We start from the raw sequence: 19,506 nt of genomic DNA on the forward strand, positions 1-19,506 counted from the left end.
GGTATTTCCATTAAAGCCATATTATAACATTTTCAAACAAAATAGATTAGCATATCTTTGCCATAAAATGTTAGCTTTTACTGTCAGATATATCCCCTTTTATTTTTGAGCCGAACAACTACGACAAAGCAAAGAAAATTGGAATTTACTACCAGCGCACCTGTTGCCAATACGTACCACTCCTTCGGTCATGTTTATGATGTTATAGTACGACCTTTTGTTGTGTATATCACCGTCCCGCACGCCGTGTACGTACTGTGTGTTATGAACATCGACTAATAATTCCATCGTAATAATAAAGCGCCGGTTCCGGCGTTTTATTCAAAATCTCGGATTTTGACAAAACTACAGCACCTAGAGTCTTGATTTTTGCAGGGTATATTGGTTTAATAAAGTACAATTTAATCGAGTAAAAAAATGAATTAAAAAAATTCAGTGAGGGCGTCTTCCTCAGCAAATGTTATAATATGGCTTTAATACGTGTATCAGCAGTAGCTAGTTACTTCATCAATACCAATGTCAGCAGTAGATAGCTACCTCATCAATACCAATATCAACAGTAGATAGGTACCAATATCAAGCATTATGCAGCCTATACACAATCAATTTGATTGAACAAAATCTAAGACCCTAGATACAAGAGTGGATAAAAAATCTGCCATTGTGCACTGTACACACGAACATCAATAGTGATTTTTTTGTCCAACCGTCAATAAAATCAAACTAGATTAGATTTCTTCAATAATATTGAAGAGAAATATTATTATCCCCAATATTGATCAATCAAATATGTGCATGGGCCGCATTAGATAGTTACTTCATCAATACCAATATCAGCAGAAGGTAGGTACTTCATCAATAATCAGCAGTAGATAGCTACTTCATCCTTACCAATATCAGCAGTAGATAGCTACTTCATTAATACCAATATCAGCAGTAGATAGCTACTTCATCCTTACCAATATCAGCAGTAGATAGCTACTTCATTAATACCAATCAGCAGTAGATAGTTACTTCATTAATACCAATATCAGCAGTAGATAGTTACTTCATCAATACCAATATCAGCAGTAGATCGATAGCTGCTTCATCCTTACTAATATCAGCAGTAGATAGCTACTTCATTAGATAGTTACTTCATTAACACCAATATCAGCAGTAGGTAGGTACTTTATGATGCTACTGCATGCACTGCTTCATCATCATCATTTAAATATTACCTGCCATTATTGAAAAGTTGAAAAGGATTTATTAACACCGCAAACCTCATTAACAAACCCAAATTCCTTGAAGAAACCTAACCCCCTCCCCCACACACATACATCAATTCCTATAAAAAATCAGTACAAGGTAGGTCCGTGCGTATTATATGGAAAACGTATAAAATGGCGTACATGCATAATCTTTATCACAAGGTGGGTTCCTTAAACTTTCTATGGAAATGATTACATTGTGTGTGATACAGTGTGAAATTATACGTCACTTTATTTTAATGTTGTATGGAATGGCGTACATGGATAATCTTTGATTATTACATAGCAGGTGATACAGTGTGAAGTTATACGTCACTTTATTTTTATGTCGTACATAGCATCATATTATGTGTAATATAGGTGCCTAAAATTACCTGTTTCTACTCCAAAGTTGCCTAGATACGTTTTTTTTGGTGTCAAAATATGCCAGAGAGGCATGATAGGTGCATGCAGAGTGCAGTGGCAGCACCAGGGCGGGGGAAATACCCCCAGTGGTGGCAGAAGAATTAAAATATAGGGGGAAAAGCTTATTTTTTTACTTGGACATTTGCGCATGAAGCTCGCAGGAAATTTTCAGTTTCATACAATTAAACTCAAAATAATGGTGAATTTTATTATTCAATGGGCCAAAATTGTGCAACGTCACCCTATTTTGGCCCAAAACACAGTGTTTTTCTGGTTGATAGAAGATGCACAGGGAAATGAATTGCTTCATTTTTCTTAGGATCTCTTCCCTTGAAATTCACTTTCCCCAAATGCCACCCCCCCAAAATTCTGGTGCCACCCAGCAGGGCGCATGGTTAGGCCAATTAAACAAAAGTTTGTCTCAAAGCTCTCCAACTCTGAAAAACTAATGCGAAATGTGTTGTTGTTTTTTTCCAAAGATTTTTTTTCAAATGTGAAAAAACCTCAAAAGTCCTATTCTACAGTATGAAGTGTTGTATTGAACAATAAAGTGATGCTGCTATTGTATTGAAGTAATCTAAGAGCAGGGGTCTGTTGGTTCATCTCCGTGTACTTTCTCCCCCACCAGATCCAAGTACACAGAATAATTGAGGACGTATTCAGTTGCGAAGTAAAATAAAATAAAATTCCGGAGGTTTAAAAAAATGGTCAAAACAGCATTTCGATCATATCATTATGAATACGGCAGAGTGCCGAATACGCAAAATTGCTGTTCTGAGTAAACGACGTTTGAAAATCTTGGTACCATTCCATTGGTCATTCTAAAAATTGAGAACATTCGTGAGCACTCATTTGAAATGTTTATTATAGAAGTGAATGTGCACCAATTATTTGCAATACTTGCACGTTCTGAAACAATCGATATATCCCTCAAAACAGGTATTTACAGCTATTCGGCTTTATGCTAAATCCAAAAAGTGTCAACCGCTGCACAAAGAGTTACATAACGGGACGAATCCGTATTCAACTACGTGTAACCTATAGCACGCGTCCTTGATTTGGGGCTTTTGTGTAAAGATTTCTGATTGTCCTAAGGCTATAGATTCTAAACTTGGTTTATAAGTTATAATTAGTCATCACCATAATATTTAGTTGAAATTAAGGATTTTTGAGTAGAAATAACAATATTGGCCTATATTCTGTGTATAAATTTCTGTGATTTCCCAATTTTGCAACGGCGCTCTGACATAATTACGTCATAGCGATATCGTGTGGGGAATGTTTGTACTTATTTTGGTATCACTTGATAGAAGATACCTATAGCTACCCATTGGTATCAAATATAACAGTATATGACATGTAATATAGACAATTCGGAGTTTCCAGCTATACTATACAATAGATCAACCTGATTTGTACAGCTAAGTATACGATTCGTCTTTTGGTCAAATTCATTAATCGCACTTAGGCGCGATTCGTCCTAATCACAATTTCAATATCTAAGTCGGGAAGTAAGATTTATCATTAATTTTTGGTGGAAATGAAAGATCGCCTGAAACACAATCACAAGCATACAATAACTCAATTTACTCAAAATGCTCGATTCGTCACTCTGCCGAATTCATAACGATATTTTGTACACTTTTTCTGGACAAAAAAAATAAAAGGAAAAAAAACCATGTTACTAATGTGGATGAATAATAAACTAATGCATGCGGGAGCTTTCAGACAAACCTTTTTTTATTTGGCCTTGCAGAAATAGAAACATGCACAAATCATTTCTTTCTGCTACTCTGGTGGAGCAGGAAATAGCAAAACCTTTTGTTCAACTTGTTGAACATATTTGCATGGCCACCATTTTTGCCACGGAAACCATGTTAGGAAATCTGTTTGGTAAAATGAAACTAAAAATATCCACAGAGATACTATTGATAAGGTATCATTTGAAAATTAATTTTCAATGTTAAATGAATGCCAATATGAAAAAATCCAGCATGGTTCCCACCCTGAAAGTGTATTTCGATTTCAGCATGGTTCCCACCCTGAAAGTGTATTTCGATTTTAGCATACTTTACTCTGCAACTGTACCTGTTTTTGTAACTTGAACAAAAGTGCATGATTTTGCCACAAAGTTGCCATTTACTGCTCTGCTGTTGATATTGGTCGCAGCAAAACAAGCCAAAAAGGACATGAGTGGGCATACTAAACACTACATTGTTCTTAAAAATGTTATGAAAGAAAAATGTTTCCTTTGACCTGTTTTCCCATTTTCTATAGCAACAAAATTTTTTAAAGGGGCATTTTGTGATTCGAGCATCCTATTTCAACAACCTTGGGTAAGTGTTGTTTGAAAACAGCCTAAACTTTTTGTTTATTCATTTTAGATAGCCATTAGAAATAAAGTAGAGTATGATGCTTGTGCATGTCCCTGGTGTGGTTCCCATAAAACCTCTACTTTTATCCAACACAAGACACATAAAGATAGACACCGTTACTCGCATTCAGTTTGACATAATTGACGTGTTTATTTTCAAATATCAAAGTTATGTAACAAATAACAATATATACATACATTATATTGAATGTATAAATATCTGATATACAATAAAATAAGAATTGAATACTCTGCTATAATAAACCGGACGGCGAATAGGACAGATTTAAAATTGGATAAATATTTGAAACAATATAAATATTTAAAACTGGGCCCAACAAGAAGCTTCTAATTTTTCACAAGGTCATATCTTCCAATCCTGTCAATAAAATTGAACAAAAATTACACACAGGATTATACTCTACTCTAAACACATGTCAGTAACCAAGTAGTTGTCCAACTGACACAACAGCAAAATGCACTGACAAGGAACAGCTTCCTAGACCACATTCACAGGCGAATAATTGGCACCCAGCAAATGAAATCTGTGAGAATGCGTACAAGATCCTTACACAGGTGATAATTTCCAAAGAGTAAGTGGAATAGTGTGGAACGGGCTGCTTCTGCTTTTCACATACTTTCTTCAAGAAACAGGTCTTGTTCCACACTGTTCCACTTACTCACAGATTTCTTGTGTTGGGTGCCAATTATTGGGCTGTGGATGTGGTCCAGGAAGCTCTTCCATGTCAGTGCATTTTGCTGTTGTGTCAGTTGGACAGCTGTTTGGTTACTGAGAGTAGAGTATTGAAGTAATCCTGTGTGCAATTTTGGTTCATTTTTATGGACAGGATTTTAAGATACCTTGTGAAAAATTGTAAGTTTCTTTTTGAGCCCAGTTTAAATAAGATATGATGCTTACATTCAGATCAGCAACTATAATGGAAGGTCATACACCTTACAAACACGGCACACTTATATGGATTGGATATTGTGGAATTGTCAAGGGTCGTCAAATCTGAATGTTATCATACAAAGTACTAACTCATCTTTCCAATGTCAGATCAGGATCAGATACAATTTTTAGGCAAAACTGGGATGAAATTAGTGAAACTCTGGAATCAGTTCTATTTGGATTATGTTTTCACTCACTGGGAGTTGGCACAACCAGACTGGTGATACATATGACCACTGAACCCTTGCTTCCTGTGAACCGGATCACTCAAGAAAGTTATCATTGAAGTTGGAAAAAGCTAAATTTGTTTTGAAAGATAATATTACACTAACTGAAAACAAAAAAGTGCTATGCAAAGGTGTTAGTGCTTGATAGCATAATTAGGAAGGTTTGGAAATAATATACAGGGTGTATCAAAATAATTGGTGCACATCAGTTTCCAGTGATTATGGACAAGTCTGCCATATTAAATACAACATAGGAGCTACCTTATTTATAGATAAATGTTATAAAGGGTCATAAAACAATAAATCCTGGGCACTTCAAGAGGATCCAATGTTACATATTGAAGAAGCAGGCTTGTCAATCAACACCAAAAGCTGATGCGTACCAATCATTTTCATACAACCTTTATGTAGGTCATTGCTTTACTCTTTTATAACAAGCTAGTCTACAGTCATTCAAACTAAAGGTTTGTTCGGAAATATGCAGTATTCACTAAGAACCACTTGTGAGAGGTTTAGATGACAGTTTCAGACACACTTCTGTATCTTTGCATCACTTATATAATTTGTATTGGTAACAGCATCATTAGAGAGTTTTTGATTTCCACAATGAATGGTTCTGCGATGGTAAAACACCAAATATTGTTGTCGTTGCCACGACATATGTTAACAGACTTGCGTGTTGTAGAATGAGGACAACGATGCATTACAAAATCAATGACGACAACGTTTGGTATTTTACCATCGTAGAACCATCGGTCGTGGAAATCATAAACTCCCTAATACCCAATTCAGTACAGATCACCAGTACAAATGCTTGCTCTAGCAGTCTCAATTTAATAAGCAATTCTTAGCAAGCACTAGATTTGCACTTAAATATTTTGATGGAATTTAGCAAACTCTGATAAATATTTTGAGTATATCATAAATAACCCTGAAAGTCGCGTTGTCTCTTAATGCACACAAACACCTTCATCAGTACAGAAGTTAATAATCATCCACTTTTATTTATACATGCTTCCAACATATACAGTATACACACTTCATCCTTAATGGAGAAAGCGATGTCAAACATCTTTTCAGAAGTTACAAATTGGAATTGCTAAGTGCACCTTACAAGAAAGGAGCCTGGGACCTTAACAGTTACATTTACATTTCAGTAAGTTTGTGGTTCTTGAAATGAGTGTAAAGAAACAATGTGTATGTCTTGATTTAGATTATTAAAAGGACTGCAACACCTGTTGAACAGTGAGAGTAATTGCTGTTCATAAGAATCTTACATACAAGATAAATTTGTTACTTTTTATAATACTAAATTGTGACATGACCTGGTCAATGGAGGCCAAAGTGAGATTTAGACAAAAATATGGAGTAAGTAAAAAACAATAAAATGCATAAAGCTTCAGAGCCAAGTATGCTAGACCTTTGGTGTTTTCATTATACGATAGCTTAATGTTTATAGGCCTATATGGTAAATAGTTATTTGTAGTAAATCAATTTTCAAAAATGCCTCCTTTGGCCTCCATGGACCAGATCGTGTTACAGTTGTTTCAGTGAAAGTCAACTGGACGGAACCAAAAAGAAATAATACTATAACTCCTTTCAAACTTACTACCCTGCACATTAGAACATTCCATTTATAGGTTTTGATTTTCCTTCTATCTAGATGGATTTCAGTGTTAGCATAAATCACCCTTCAGTCAAGTTACCAGCACTCTTCTAGCAAATCTCAAAACTCTCACAGCCTAACATAAGTGTCATGTTATTGTTTATGATATATTGCTATAGTAACTGTGCAAGCAGCTTTTCTCCTTCCTTGTGACGGATATCTTCAAATAACTGTGTCATCTTGTCAATCATTTCATATAGAAGGGTGTATGTCTGCAAGCAAAAGAAAAATAATGAGAAGAATATTTAGAAAAGTACATTTTACAATAAATTGGGCACATCATTCTACTTTTATTTTTCAGTACCTAAAAATAGCTCATCAGGGATATGCATATTTAATTAAGGGCTGTCAGATGAATTTAGCGGTTGAAACTAGAATCTACATTTGCATGGTAATCAGAGTTACTGGTTTACTGCATTTTGTAGTCACTTTTAAGGAAATTTGTTGGTTCAGTGGATCATTCAGGCTCCTAAGTGCATTGAACCACCATGGTAGATCAGCAAATTATCCACCATGTTTGTAACTAAATAATGTTCAATGAATTGGTTTATAAACAGAAAGACTACACATCATAATTTAAAAAAACCTCTTTTTAAAAAACAAGGGAAGAGGCTTACACATCACTTTTTTTAGTAGATAAGATAATAAGTAATAGGCTTTCTCAACGGAAATTCATAACAAGTATAGTATTTCTATGAGTATACCGTCGGTTATCACTGTACACAGTGTAGCCGGTCCCTGCATGAGTAGTCTGCATGCACTGGACTGCTAATTTCTCTGCAACAACTTATATCATCATTACAATCAACGAAAGAAAGTGCATAGTGAACTAATCATTATGGCTCCCCCATTTCTCTCATCTTTTTTAATCAGTATAAATAGAAAACATAGATGTTGTTCTTTTCCTACCTGTATGTACATCTTGTTATCATACTTTGCATCCAACTCTGGATCACCAGTCTCAGAAACCTTGGGTTTTTTCTGCATGGATGACTTGGGTGTAGGTGTCTTACGATCTCCTGTTGGGGTCTTGGCTCTCCTCTCCCTTGTAGAGGGCGTAGGACTGGATGCGTTTCTCGACTTACTCTTACCCCCTCCTTGTTTGCTTTTGGGCCTGTCTTTCTCCTTGTCCTGGTGAGATGATAAAAAAAAGAAAGATATATAAATTAACGACCATCTTGGAAATATATTTGGGTGTCTTTTTATATATTTAATAAATGGGGAAAGACCAGAATCATCAGACATGTTTTATTATCTTTTCCACCTTCTTGTTTGCTTTGGGTGACCTTACTATTCTTCTAGTGAAGTGATAAAAAGAAGTAATAAAAGAAAAAATATTTTCTCTTCTCTAATTTCCTGTTTTCGATTTGGTGCTCCTTATATTTGTCAGGAAATTGTCCCATCTTCATTTTTGTGTAAAATGGGCTGTTCTAGTTGAAATCCACACTACCCCTGTGGAAGATTTTGGAAATATCTTCCATAGGGAGAGTATGTTTTTCAAATGTAATTGGTCAGGGTTAATCATTTTGAAACTCATACTTCCCCTGTATAATGGCTTTACTTTTATCTTCCACAACTGGAGTGAGTATTTTAAATGGAAGTTACCCAATTGTCTATTGTATTCAAAACTCATACTCCCACTGTGGAAGACTTTAGCTAATTTTCCACAGGGGTTGTGTGGATTTTAAATGGAATGGCCCAATAAGTGTTTAATAGAACTAAAAGAAAGGTAAATGTTTGATTTTCAAGTAAAACAGCTAACAAACATCACATTTTGTCAACCTAATTGATTGAGTAGCGTACTATTCTGTGAAATTTTTCATTTTATATCCTTTTACAGGAAAGACATCCATTATTGTAGACCTCCCAAACACAGGAAAAAGATATCCATTGCCCTAAACAAGATGCCATCATATAATATATGCCATCCTATGCTATATATGATATTATACCTTATTTATGGTATCATATGGTATGCATTGGCTAATGTATAACCATATTTCACTGCTTGTTAACATTCTATATGACAACATGGTATATAGATCATGTTGTGCATTATTAATAACATTGAAACTCAATCTGCTTGACAAGAGGAAATTAACTGGTGCCAACGTAAGACTGGTTTTACACCCCTTACTGTCATATCATAACGTAATGTTGGCAGAGAAATTTAAATTTCCATATTTCCAAGCTTGTGTTATACGAAAAATGTGAGGAGTTTTTCCTATTCATCTGTGGATCTACAAAGTATTCCAGCTACCCTAAAACTAAAATATTTGAAAATGATTGAAAATTGTCTAAATCACTGTGGAATGAAAATGACCCATATTTGTTATTTTGTAGGACTGTTTGAAAGATTATGGTATTTCTTATTATCATACTACTAAGGAGAGACAAAGGATGAAGCTTGTTGTGAATTTGGGGAGCTGCACAGATAATTGGTGGATGCTACAATCTACAAAGTGTGGATAGGTTTGTGCCAGGCTCCGCTGCAATCGTTGATGCGATCTGATGATTAACCAGTTGCAGTGAAATTACAGCACTTGGAATCCTCTGGAAAAATGCGCTAAATAAATCCAAAATTCATTTTATTTATTTTATTGGGGATAGTTTCTGTAATTTCTGTGTTCAAACACCACTTGGAAAAAAACTCCTCATGACACTGGCAGGTAATATTTTCCATATTACCAGCGTAATCCTAACATATGTGCGCATACGTAACATTACATGTGCAACATCCTAAACCTAAACATTACGCTGATCAAAATGAATTGAGATGACTTAAGTAGGTAGGATGATAAATTTGCTATAAAATTGATTTAAGAGTCGACATGATATATGGGAAATCACAATGCACTTGGTACATAGTAATTCCCTGTATAATACCTCTGTTTCACCCATATCTAATCATGACCACTGAAGTCATCTATTTTGCAACTTTTTTATCTAAGTAATCACATACTCTTATCCTACCCTTTCCCCATCAAAAAAAAAAAAAAAAAAAAAAAATTAAGACACAGATGACAATATACAGAACATGTATCTGTGTTATGAATTATGACCAGACATTATGTTGTCAAATGTGTGATATAAATCTCACTAATAATTAGAGATTCATCCCCGGTGAAGCAATATGTCTGTCTGAAGTTGAACATAATAGCATAAATATGTCTACAGGCCAAATGAGAACAGCTTATTAGTGCTGTGATGTGTTTTCATAGCTTAACATAAGTAAAAAGAAATAACTTTACCAAAGTATATCACAGTTTTGAATAATGCATTGCAATGGGGATCAAGAGACTCTGTGTTGTAATAATTAAGACATTATACAGAACATGTTTTCAGTTAGATTTCTTCTTGGGCAAAGGCTTCATTACCATTCATTTTTCTTCCTTCCTAAAATGATATAGAGCTTTACCATGTTACCATGCATATGCATCTATGCAAGTATCTTCCTGCCTGCCACAGGGGCATGTGACAGGTAACAGATCCAAAAGATGTTTTGATTTATGAGCACAAATGTGGAGAAAAAAGATTCACTAAACATTATAAATAATTTGAGGTAAATTAGCTTTTCAGTGTTATTTTGTATTCTTTCTTATGATTTAATCAATGATCTATGATCAGGCTTATGGACTTTGTATGGTATGCCCAAAACTTTGAAACTGTTAGTTGAAGTTGAGAGGACATGAGGACATACGACTTTCAATCCTTGACAACTTTTGTAATGGAACATGGCATCAATTTTGGTATCAAAAAATTCCCAGATTAATGCAGATTGCTACATTTATATTCAAAGTGCTTCATTCATTCAAGTTCATTGCTGGCTCATAGCTGGCTAAGAAAAGACAGTACTTAGCAGTGTGATGTTGCCACAAGAGTTATGAAGATTGATAGAAGTCATGTACAATATCACACTTATGGTTTAGGAAGGCTGCAGGATGTCAAATGAAATGGAAAGGGAAGAAAATATCCATTTCATATCTTTTCCCAGAACTCTAAAATTAACCCACATGTGTCATCATCTGGTTAATATTATGCTATTCATTAAAACCTATTACAAACCATTTTCAACAAGATTTTGTAAAAAGATATAAATTATCAATCCACTGAACTTAATATAGTTTGGAAGCAAACAATAATTGCACTCCATAATGTTCAAATGTTGACAATAAATAAATCACTTGAATAAAGCAAAGTAGCTATATACCGGGTGTCCCAAAAGTCCCTTAACATTGTGAATTTGCCATAACTTGCGTTGGGTTAATAGTGTGGTTACAAAAATTGCACAGTATGTAGATAATTCGTTTAGAAATGTTATGATACCAAACATGCCTATGTGGTGATGACTCTTTGGCATGAAATTAACGAATATTTACCGTACCGTAAAACCCACTTTTATATAAACGCAAAATAAGTCTCGTCATTTGAGACGTGATAACACGATATAACGTGTTATCGTTTTAAAATCTGTATTGTTTAATTTTGCTGTGTTTGTTTGATTGTTTGTTTTCAATGCGTAATCTTCATTTTCGGTTTTATCTGGATTTTAAACAATGTTATATGGAAACTGCTTTCTTTTCTGAGGATTCGATGAACAGTTGTACGCGGTACGTTGTTCTCCATTGAAAGTCGACGTACTGATCACCTTGGGCTTTTCGCCACCGCTCTTCGTATGACATCAATGTTTGTAGCCGATCTTCCTGTTCTTCCACGTCCTGCCCGAAGTAGATCATGAACAGATCCAGTTGATAGGAATTTCAGCACTAGTTGCTGGATTGTATTTCGGCTGGGTAGTGCATAATTTACATTAAACTGTTCCCTAAACATTGCTTCAGTGAGTTTGTCCGACTTTATCTCGGCAAAGAACTATATACGACCTGAATCCATAGGAAATTCATCTTCACTTCAACTGTTTTAAAGTAAAGTTTAATATTGTTAATATATCCTAATTATAATCTAAAACAGCAGTCACGCTTACGCTAAACCATGTAATCCATGAATGTTCATACCTAAATGTAGCGTGCGCAGTGAGTGAACCAACTCTATTGTTCAGGGAAGCACATCATTCATGTTCTTGAACAAAGAACACATGAGCTTGCTTTTGTGGGTTTGATACACACATATATGTACAGTCGCACAGTAAGGTCAAAGGGTCATCAATAATGCTCTTTTTGGTATCAGAATAATTCTAAAAGATCAATCTATATGAATATGTTCTCCATTTTGGTATGAAGTAGGAAATATTTGATATATGGCCAATTCACAATGTTAAGTTACTTTTGGGACACGCTGTACATGAGATCTTTGATAATAGTCGGCATCTTGAAGTTCAAATACTCAGACAATGTTAGTGATAACTGCCTCGGGGTTTAATTTATGAGACAGCATTACATTTAGTATCATTTTATAGATACATTGAGGCATAGCAGGGCTGCCATAAATGCCAATTAAAATGGTTACAGTTGCAATGGTCAATACAAGTTAATCTGTTTTTATTCCTTTAAGTCATGGCAATATTGATATCAAATACTTTTCACTTCCCTTTCATTGGTTTATGGACAATTTTGATATGTTGCAATCTGGGTACTCATTCAATGCAAAATTTGAGTAGAAGTAATTATGTGTTCATCCAGGAGGCCCAGTTGCTCCTTATATATATATGACGTCCTCGTTAATCAAACACAGAGAGACCTGTTATTGGCTAACATAGCATAAGGCGTAAAATAAATTGTTTGATTGGCGTAACCCGACCCACCCTAAAATTAGGCCCGACCCTAGAGTTTTTAAAAACAATTTTTGCCAAAAAAAAAAATTAATAAAAAAAAAAAAATTAAATTAAAAAAAAAAAAAAAAAGTGCCAAGACCTTTATGAAATGCAATTTACAGCTTTAAAGTAAAAAAATCCTAACCTACCTACCCTAATTTGTTTTTTATGTTACGTCAATCAAACAATTTTCTTTTTTAAGGCCTAAGTATCAATCAAAACTGCATGGCCCGTGATTGGTTAGCATGGTTTAACTACTAGGGTGGGCACTTCGATGGTTATGCTATGCTAACCAATCATGGGTCGTGTGGAGCTTGATTGACAGGAGCATCATTATATTAACTTTTTTATTTGTCTTTTATTCTAATTTTGATGAAATTCTGTAACAAAAGAATGTTTGATGACAGTCACTGTTAAATGATTTATAGATTGTTACATACAAACATTAAATTAGATCTCTTTTCATTTACACCTTAAAACTACAGTGGCTTTGACCACTCATAAAAATATGGAACTTGAGCTCTCAAAAATCCACACTTTCTGAAACTTGATGCATCCATCAAGTCATATTAAAACAGGACACACTTGAGTTAGATGCCCTGAAGCCAAGTTCAATCTCAATGCAAGACGTCCTCACACTGCTGATATCAGATATATGTAGACTCATGCATCATAGCACCAATCTATATATCACACTTTATTTTTAGATTATCTTCACGTTGTACATAGTCAACATGTCATCGGCATGCAGGTCCTTGTGATAGACAAAATGACTTGAATGCCGATCAAGTTCAATCAATACTGATATTTCTTTCTTTTGGTAAACACTAAATTTTACTGTGAGTTGTTTCAAAACATTATATTAGAAGCTTCTGATATAGTTGTAGTGCCCCTTAGGCAAAAGGTTAAAACAATCTAATGATATTAAAATACTACGAATTTTACGAAACATTGCATAATTGAAGTTTTCAGTTGAAATAAATACAACCCCTATGGAAGACAGGACCTTAATCTCCCACACAGGGGGTGTAGATTTCAAATGGAGTCACCCATTCAGGTAAGGGCTCATATTGAAATTCCCTTACACAGGAAGGTGTGCGCCATCCTGCAGCTTTCCTGTGCTAGCCTTCTTTTGTTAAAATCCTGGGCAGGGTGTATCACTGATGCATATAATCCATCCGCTTTTACTGACCGAGCTTTCCAGAGGCGAGCGCTTAGCGAGGGGAATCCTGCCTTCGTTCTGTGTGAAAACGTGGTAGGGTATTTCAATATGAGCCCTAACCCCATTTGAAATTCAAACTCCCTGCATGGAAGATTACAGTCATGTTTTCCATAGGTGGGGTATGGGTTCCAACTGGAACGGTCCACTTGTCGATCACATCAAACCAAATTCCTTAACATTTTTTGGTATCATAACACATGTATGTTTTGGTGCTTCTTTCATTCAAAGAATTTCTCTGAGTATAATTTATGTTGAGATGCTTGACTAACTCACCTCCTTCTTGCCTCCCTTTTTGCCAGCATCTTTTCCTTTATCCTTCTTTCCTTTACCCTTAGGTTCCTCCTCCTCCTCTTTGTGTTCTCTTCTTTTCTTTCTTTCTCCTGTTAAAATGAAATTGAAAATATGACACAATAAATAAAAAATGATAGTTAAATAGACATTTGTGACGTGTCATGTCAAAAGGAGACACTTTTGGGCAGGTTATCAATTTTGAGGTTTTTACATATCTTAAATATAGAGATATTTTGCTCCACAATGCCGTTTTCTCCAATGAAATCGGACATTCCTAAGCGAAGATATTGAGTTCGTAAGTTATGGTATTATAAAACTGGAAATTGAAATATCGGCCTTTAAAAATATTATTGACAATGTTGAGAGTAGGAATTGCCTTGGAAAATGTCTCAAAAAATACAAGATGCCAGTTATATTCCGGTCTGAAACTATCAGACAATATTTTAAACATTAATAACCTTACAAATTCGCAACAAACCCAAATTGTGAAAAAATCAAGACAGATTTTTGGCTATTTCTCCATTTACGATCCTGCCCAAAAGTGTCTCCTTTTGACATGACACGTCACATTTAACAATTTAACATAGGTAACTCTTCTAATGCATGTTTAAAGATGGTTGAGGCTTTAGTGAAATCAGGTTGGCAATCATGCATTTGATGCATGTAAAATAAAGTAGGTATTCAATTACTCAGAAACTGAATGGACAAGTCAGACTCATGAGCCCACGGCAAATGTGACAAGAATCTAGCATGTAGATGAGATATGCCATGCTGCACAACATAATATCACACACTTTCTAGATTCACTGGTTCAATCGGAAACATGTGCCTATTCAGTAACTGAAATAATTCATTTTTTCAATGGATAAAAGAACAAAAATAATAGCCTATTTCTTGGGATAAATGGGAATCTAAATTACTGGTAGGGAACTGCAATTTAAGTCCATGCCACAATTAACCCAAGATTTATAGTCTCTAATGAAGAACGGATTGCATCACACATTGCTCACTTTGTAATCTGCTGAGGACTTGCAACAACACTATGCACCACCCATTACCATAGTAAGTTGTGTAAAACAAATGTGGAACTTTACTTATCGCTGTTGGCAGGAAAAACCTATGTGTCATTGGCTGGCCCTTGAACATGTTTAAAACAAAACTGTCTGGAGGTTACATAGGAGATTTTGCTTCAAACATGTTCAGGGGCTAATGACACATAGGAGGGTTTTCCCACCTAGCGACGGTATGCATATTCATAGGTATGGTAGATGGAAAAGCTACTCAAGTAAAATGGCAAATTCTTTTTTAGCATAGTCCTTGCATTGCATATTATGTGTGTGATGTCCAGCATGTGCAACTAATCTTGTGCAAAATAATACGCACTGGACGGTTAGTAGTACGCTTAATTTGTAAAACGGATTTGACATTTGACTTGATATGCTATGGCTATATCTTTGAACATTATCTTGCTCTCTGATAATCAAGTGATTCCGTATGTTATATTAATTCTGGCAAGAAACTTGGCAATTAGTTACTCCTGTTGAAATCCATACACCCTCTATTGAAGACATGACCTTGATCTCCCACACAAGGAGTACAGATTTCAAATGGAGTCACCTAATTCAGGTAATCCCATTTGAAATGCACACCCCCTCTGTGGAAGATTAAGGTCATGTCTTCCATAGGGGGTGTATGGATTTCAACTGGAATAGCCCATTCAGGTTTGGGTTACAGAAAGAATTTATTATATTTGATAGGAAAAATATCAGAATGGGCTTGAAAAAATATTATTTCAAATAATATCAGAAAAAAGAAAAGAAAATGAAAGACAAGACAAATCACATCATGAATACTATCACTTTACACTGTAAGGTGACATTGACTGCTCAGTGCCAGAAATGGGTAAGTGCAATAGCTGCCCTGTGAGCATTTGGCAATTCACACCATGGATGAAAGAGATAATAGACCGTGTCCAAGCAGTCAAACACGCAAAGCTCTATCACTGGCATGATTGTTAGACACGAGACGATGGAACAATCGGCCCTCATGAATATTCATGGGATTTTGACTGTTGACACATAGTCTGTAGAAGTATGTGATTCACACACTATATTGTACTCATCTGCACATGGCAGCTATTGCACTTACCCACTTCTGACACTGAGCAGTCGACAAGTTCGGAACTATGTCAAAAGTCAAACAATTCTTTTGATTACATTCTTTCAATCTGTGACAACTTAATTACTTCAGCATCAATCAGATTTTTATTGTAACCTCACCAGTGCTATTATAGGAAACCAATTGCTCTTTTCCAACAAATCAAGATATTTTTTATCCACAATCACACTTTTTAAAACTAAACTAAGCCAACCAAAACTGGATTCTAGTGACACCTATGGGCCTATGGCCAAGAGAATGATGATGAAGCGGCTGGTAATGTTCACATTTTGATTATATTTAAAGTTAATATTTGTGGTGACGCAAGACAGCTCGGCAGATGTTTCCAAACTAGGCCAAATAAAGAGCAGATGCCGCTGACACCATGCATGAATTAGGGGCATGTTGTCTGGGTTAGGTGCTACAGGCAACCATTCTGACATCGATATTGACTTTCCCTATGCTTGGAGGTGTAAAGGCCTACATAAAATGAAAAACTTAAAAACACATTATGCTTGCAGCGCTATGGATCGATATGTGTCAATGTTTAAGACTCCAAATAATACCGACACTATGTGAGTTTGCATTGTAACACTGGCTTTGCTTCCCAGCGCATTTCACAAATTGACACATTTTGATATAAATGAAGTTCTATTCAACTTAAAATTGACATTTTTCTATTCATAACATGAATTAAAGTGGCTACTGTGGGAAGGGATGAGATATTGGCTACTATTAAAGTATTAGATTCACAGAGTTTTGGGCAATTTTTTACATCTACATAAAACTTGCTCTAAGGAAGCTCGTACAGATACTAGTACTGTATAATTTCCATGCATATCCAGGCCCGTAGCCAGGGGGGGTTCGAGGGGTTCGATCGAACCCCCTAAAATTTTGACACAAAAAAGGAGAACATGGGAAATAAGGTTGAAATGGCCATTTTAGCACAAAAACTGTTATTTTTCTAATTAATTTTAGATCAGATTAGTGGGACGATTTGAAAAATCCCCCCGACGCCCAATTTATGTAGGCCTATGTGGAAAATATAAATGATGACTTAATTTAATGCTATAATACAGCAGAGTAATTATTTGGCTCTTTGTCTTATCTATCTAGATTTGAAAACTTTTTAAAAATTATTTGGTGTGCACAAAAAAAAATAACCGAGAAAACGTAGTTCAGAGATGAAGGGAGTGATATAACATAGGAAAAGATAAATGATATTTGTGATGAAATAACGCACCTGATTTACAAATTTTTCTTTTAACTGCGCTAATTTCTCTCTTATATATATTCCTGATAATAATGTAAAAATGATGCACCAAATGCCTTCAATTGGGACTTCATTTTTTTCAAAATTCTTCCAATTCTGAGGGGGCACATCCCCTCAAACACCCCCTGCACCTGATTTGCACTTTTTCTTGCTTTAACCACGCTAATTTGCCTCTTTGCTATAAAATAATTATTGAAACCATATATAAGGTAACAATTGTGCACTGCCTTTAATTGGGACTACATTTTTCAAAATAAATCAAATTCTGAGCTCAGACACCCCGGTGCCTGATTTGCAACTTTTTCTTGTTTTAACCGTGCTAATTTGCCTCTTTGCAATAATGAATTGAAACCATATATTTCTGATAATAATGTAAAAATGGTGCACCAAATGCCTTCAATTCGGACTTAATTTTTCAAAATTCTCCCATTTCTGAGGGGGCACATCCCCCCTTAGACACCCCCCTGCGCCGCGCTCCGCGGCGCCATGCCCGCTACGCGGCCATTACTCATCAGTTAATAGTTAACAGATATCTGCAAAAACGAACCCCCTAACTCGGAGGGCTGGCTATGGGCCTGCATATCTGTGCAGGACACCATGAAAACTACCTTAATTACATAAAACTGATAAAATACCTCAAAAAAGACAATGGGGTGACTACAGGGTGACATTAATAATATGGAAAGGTTTGGGATAATCACATTTATAAACTGGTCATATTGGAACTTGTAAGGATAGTTTATGATGAAAAAATGATAATTTGGGGAGGTAGAATACCTGCTGAATCATGTTCCTCTGTAACAATAGAAATATACATACAATCAAAATGGTAATCCTTAAAATCAGGATTTACTTTCCAAATGTTTATTTGAAAAGTGTATCATGTGGGTCACAAAACACTGTTCATGTTTGTTTCAAATCAGATATAAAATAATAATGAGTGTAAAATGCTCTTTAGAATCATTTTTAGCCAAACTACCATTAATCTATAACATTAATAACTTTTAATACATTTGGATACTATTTGTACCTTTTACCCATCATCAAATTAAAAAAATATTAAAAACACTGAAAATAGTGTTAATATATATAAAATGTAAATAAAAATTACAAAAAATCAAATATGCAAATTAGCATGATTGGTAAAAAGTTACTCCAAAAAACATGGGGAAATGAGAGCAAAATTCCTATTATAAAACACTTTTGTATTTCTCAGCACTAATTGGCAAAAACCTTAAATCACACTACATCGCTTTAAAATGTCCAAAACAAATCTTCTGAAAACTAGCTTTCAAACAGCTTTCAAGAAATGAAAGATTTACTAATTTTCTAAGCATATTGGAATTTATATAATTTTGAAACATACAGTGAAACTGATATTCAAGTTACTTTACACGTTATCCTGTCCTGACCCAATCATCCACTCATCATATACGCATCTCACATTCAACTTTAATTATGGATCTTTATGGCAGCTAATTTAATCATACACTTCCAAGTGTTATCCAATAACTTTTTTCAGTCTGAAACAAATATGTTTATACATTTTAAAGTTCTCTAAACCTTTCATTCCACAAATATGACACAATTTGAATCTGATCCACACAGGCCAAAGTTATTGTGAACATTGAGTTATTAATATTGTCAATATATTATTTCCCAAGCAATAATGAAGCTACTACTTTGTAATGCTAAATACCACATATCTCTGGCAGAGTTTGTTGTGAAGTTACAATATTTTGAAATGCCTTTTACTTAGCTTTTATATTATTTATTGCTCCTTATTTTTGTCCTATTGTTGAACAATGAACTCAACATTTCCAACTTTTTGGCCTGAGTAGAACAGACAAACCACATGACATAACAACAGTTATCCAACCTGTACTAGATGCCTCACTGAATCGCCCAGATGCTGCCCC

At 35.1% G+C, this 19,506-nt stretch overlaps 1 protein-coding gene across 6 annotated transcripts in view; it reads right to left on the reverse strand.

Moving 5' to 3' along the window:
* Positions 1 to 4,174: 4,174 nt before the first annotated feature.
* LOC140153598 (MYCBP-associated protein-like) overlaps positions 4,175 to 19,506 on the reverse strand; it is a 67,805-nt gene continuing 52,473 nt past the window's right edge. For 3 of the 6 annotated variants that reach the window (XM_072176417.1, XM_072176410.1, XM_072176385.1), the window contains exons 19-23: positions 19,467 to 19,505; positions 18,365 to 18,382; positions 14,140 to 14,246; positions 7,787 to 8,008; positions 4,175 to 7,089 (exon numbers count right to left, since the gene is read on the reverse strand). In XM_072176417.1, coding sequence (XP_072032518.1) covers positions 6,991 to 7,089; positions 7,787 to 8,008; positions 14,140 to 14,246; positions 18,365 to 18,382; positions 19,467 to 19,505 — 485 coding nt within the window. In that variant the 3' untranslated portion in view covers positions 4,175 to 6,990. Of the gene's footprint in view, positions 7,090 to 7,786; positions 8,009 to 14,139; positions 14,247 to 18,364; positions 18,383 to 19,466; position 19,506 lie in introns of those variants that run through there. The other 3 variants (XM_072176393.1, XM_072176402.1, XM_072176425.1) reach the window with 2 other exon arrangements.

This window comes from Amphiura filiformis, chromosome 1 (assembly GCF_039555335.1).
Source record: "Amphiura filiformis chromosome 1, Afil_fr2py, whole genome shotgun sequence".
Classification (NCBI taxonomy): Eukaryota; Metazoa; Echinodermata; class Ophiuroidea; order Amphilepidida; family Amphiuridae; genus Amphiura; species Amphiura filiformis.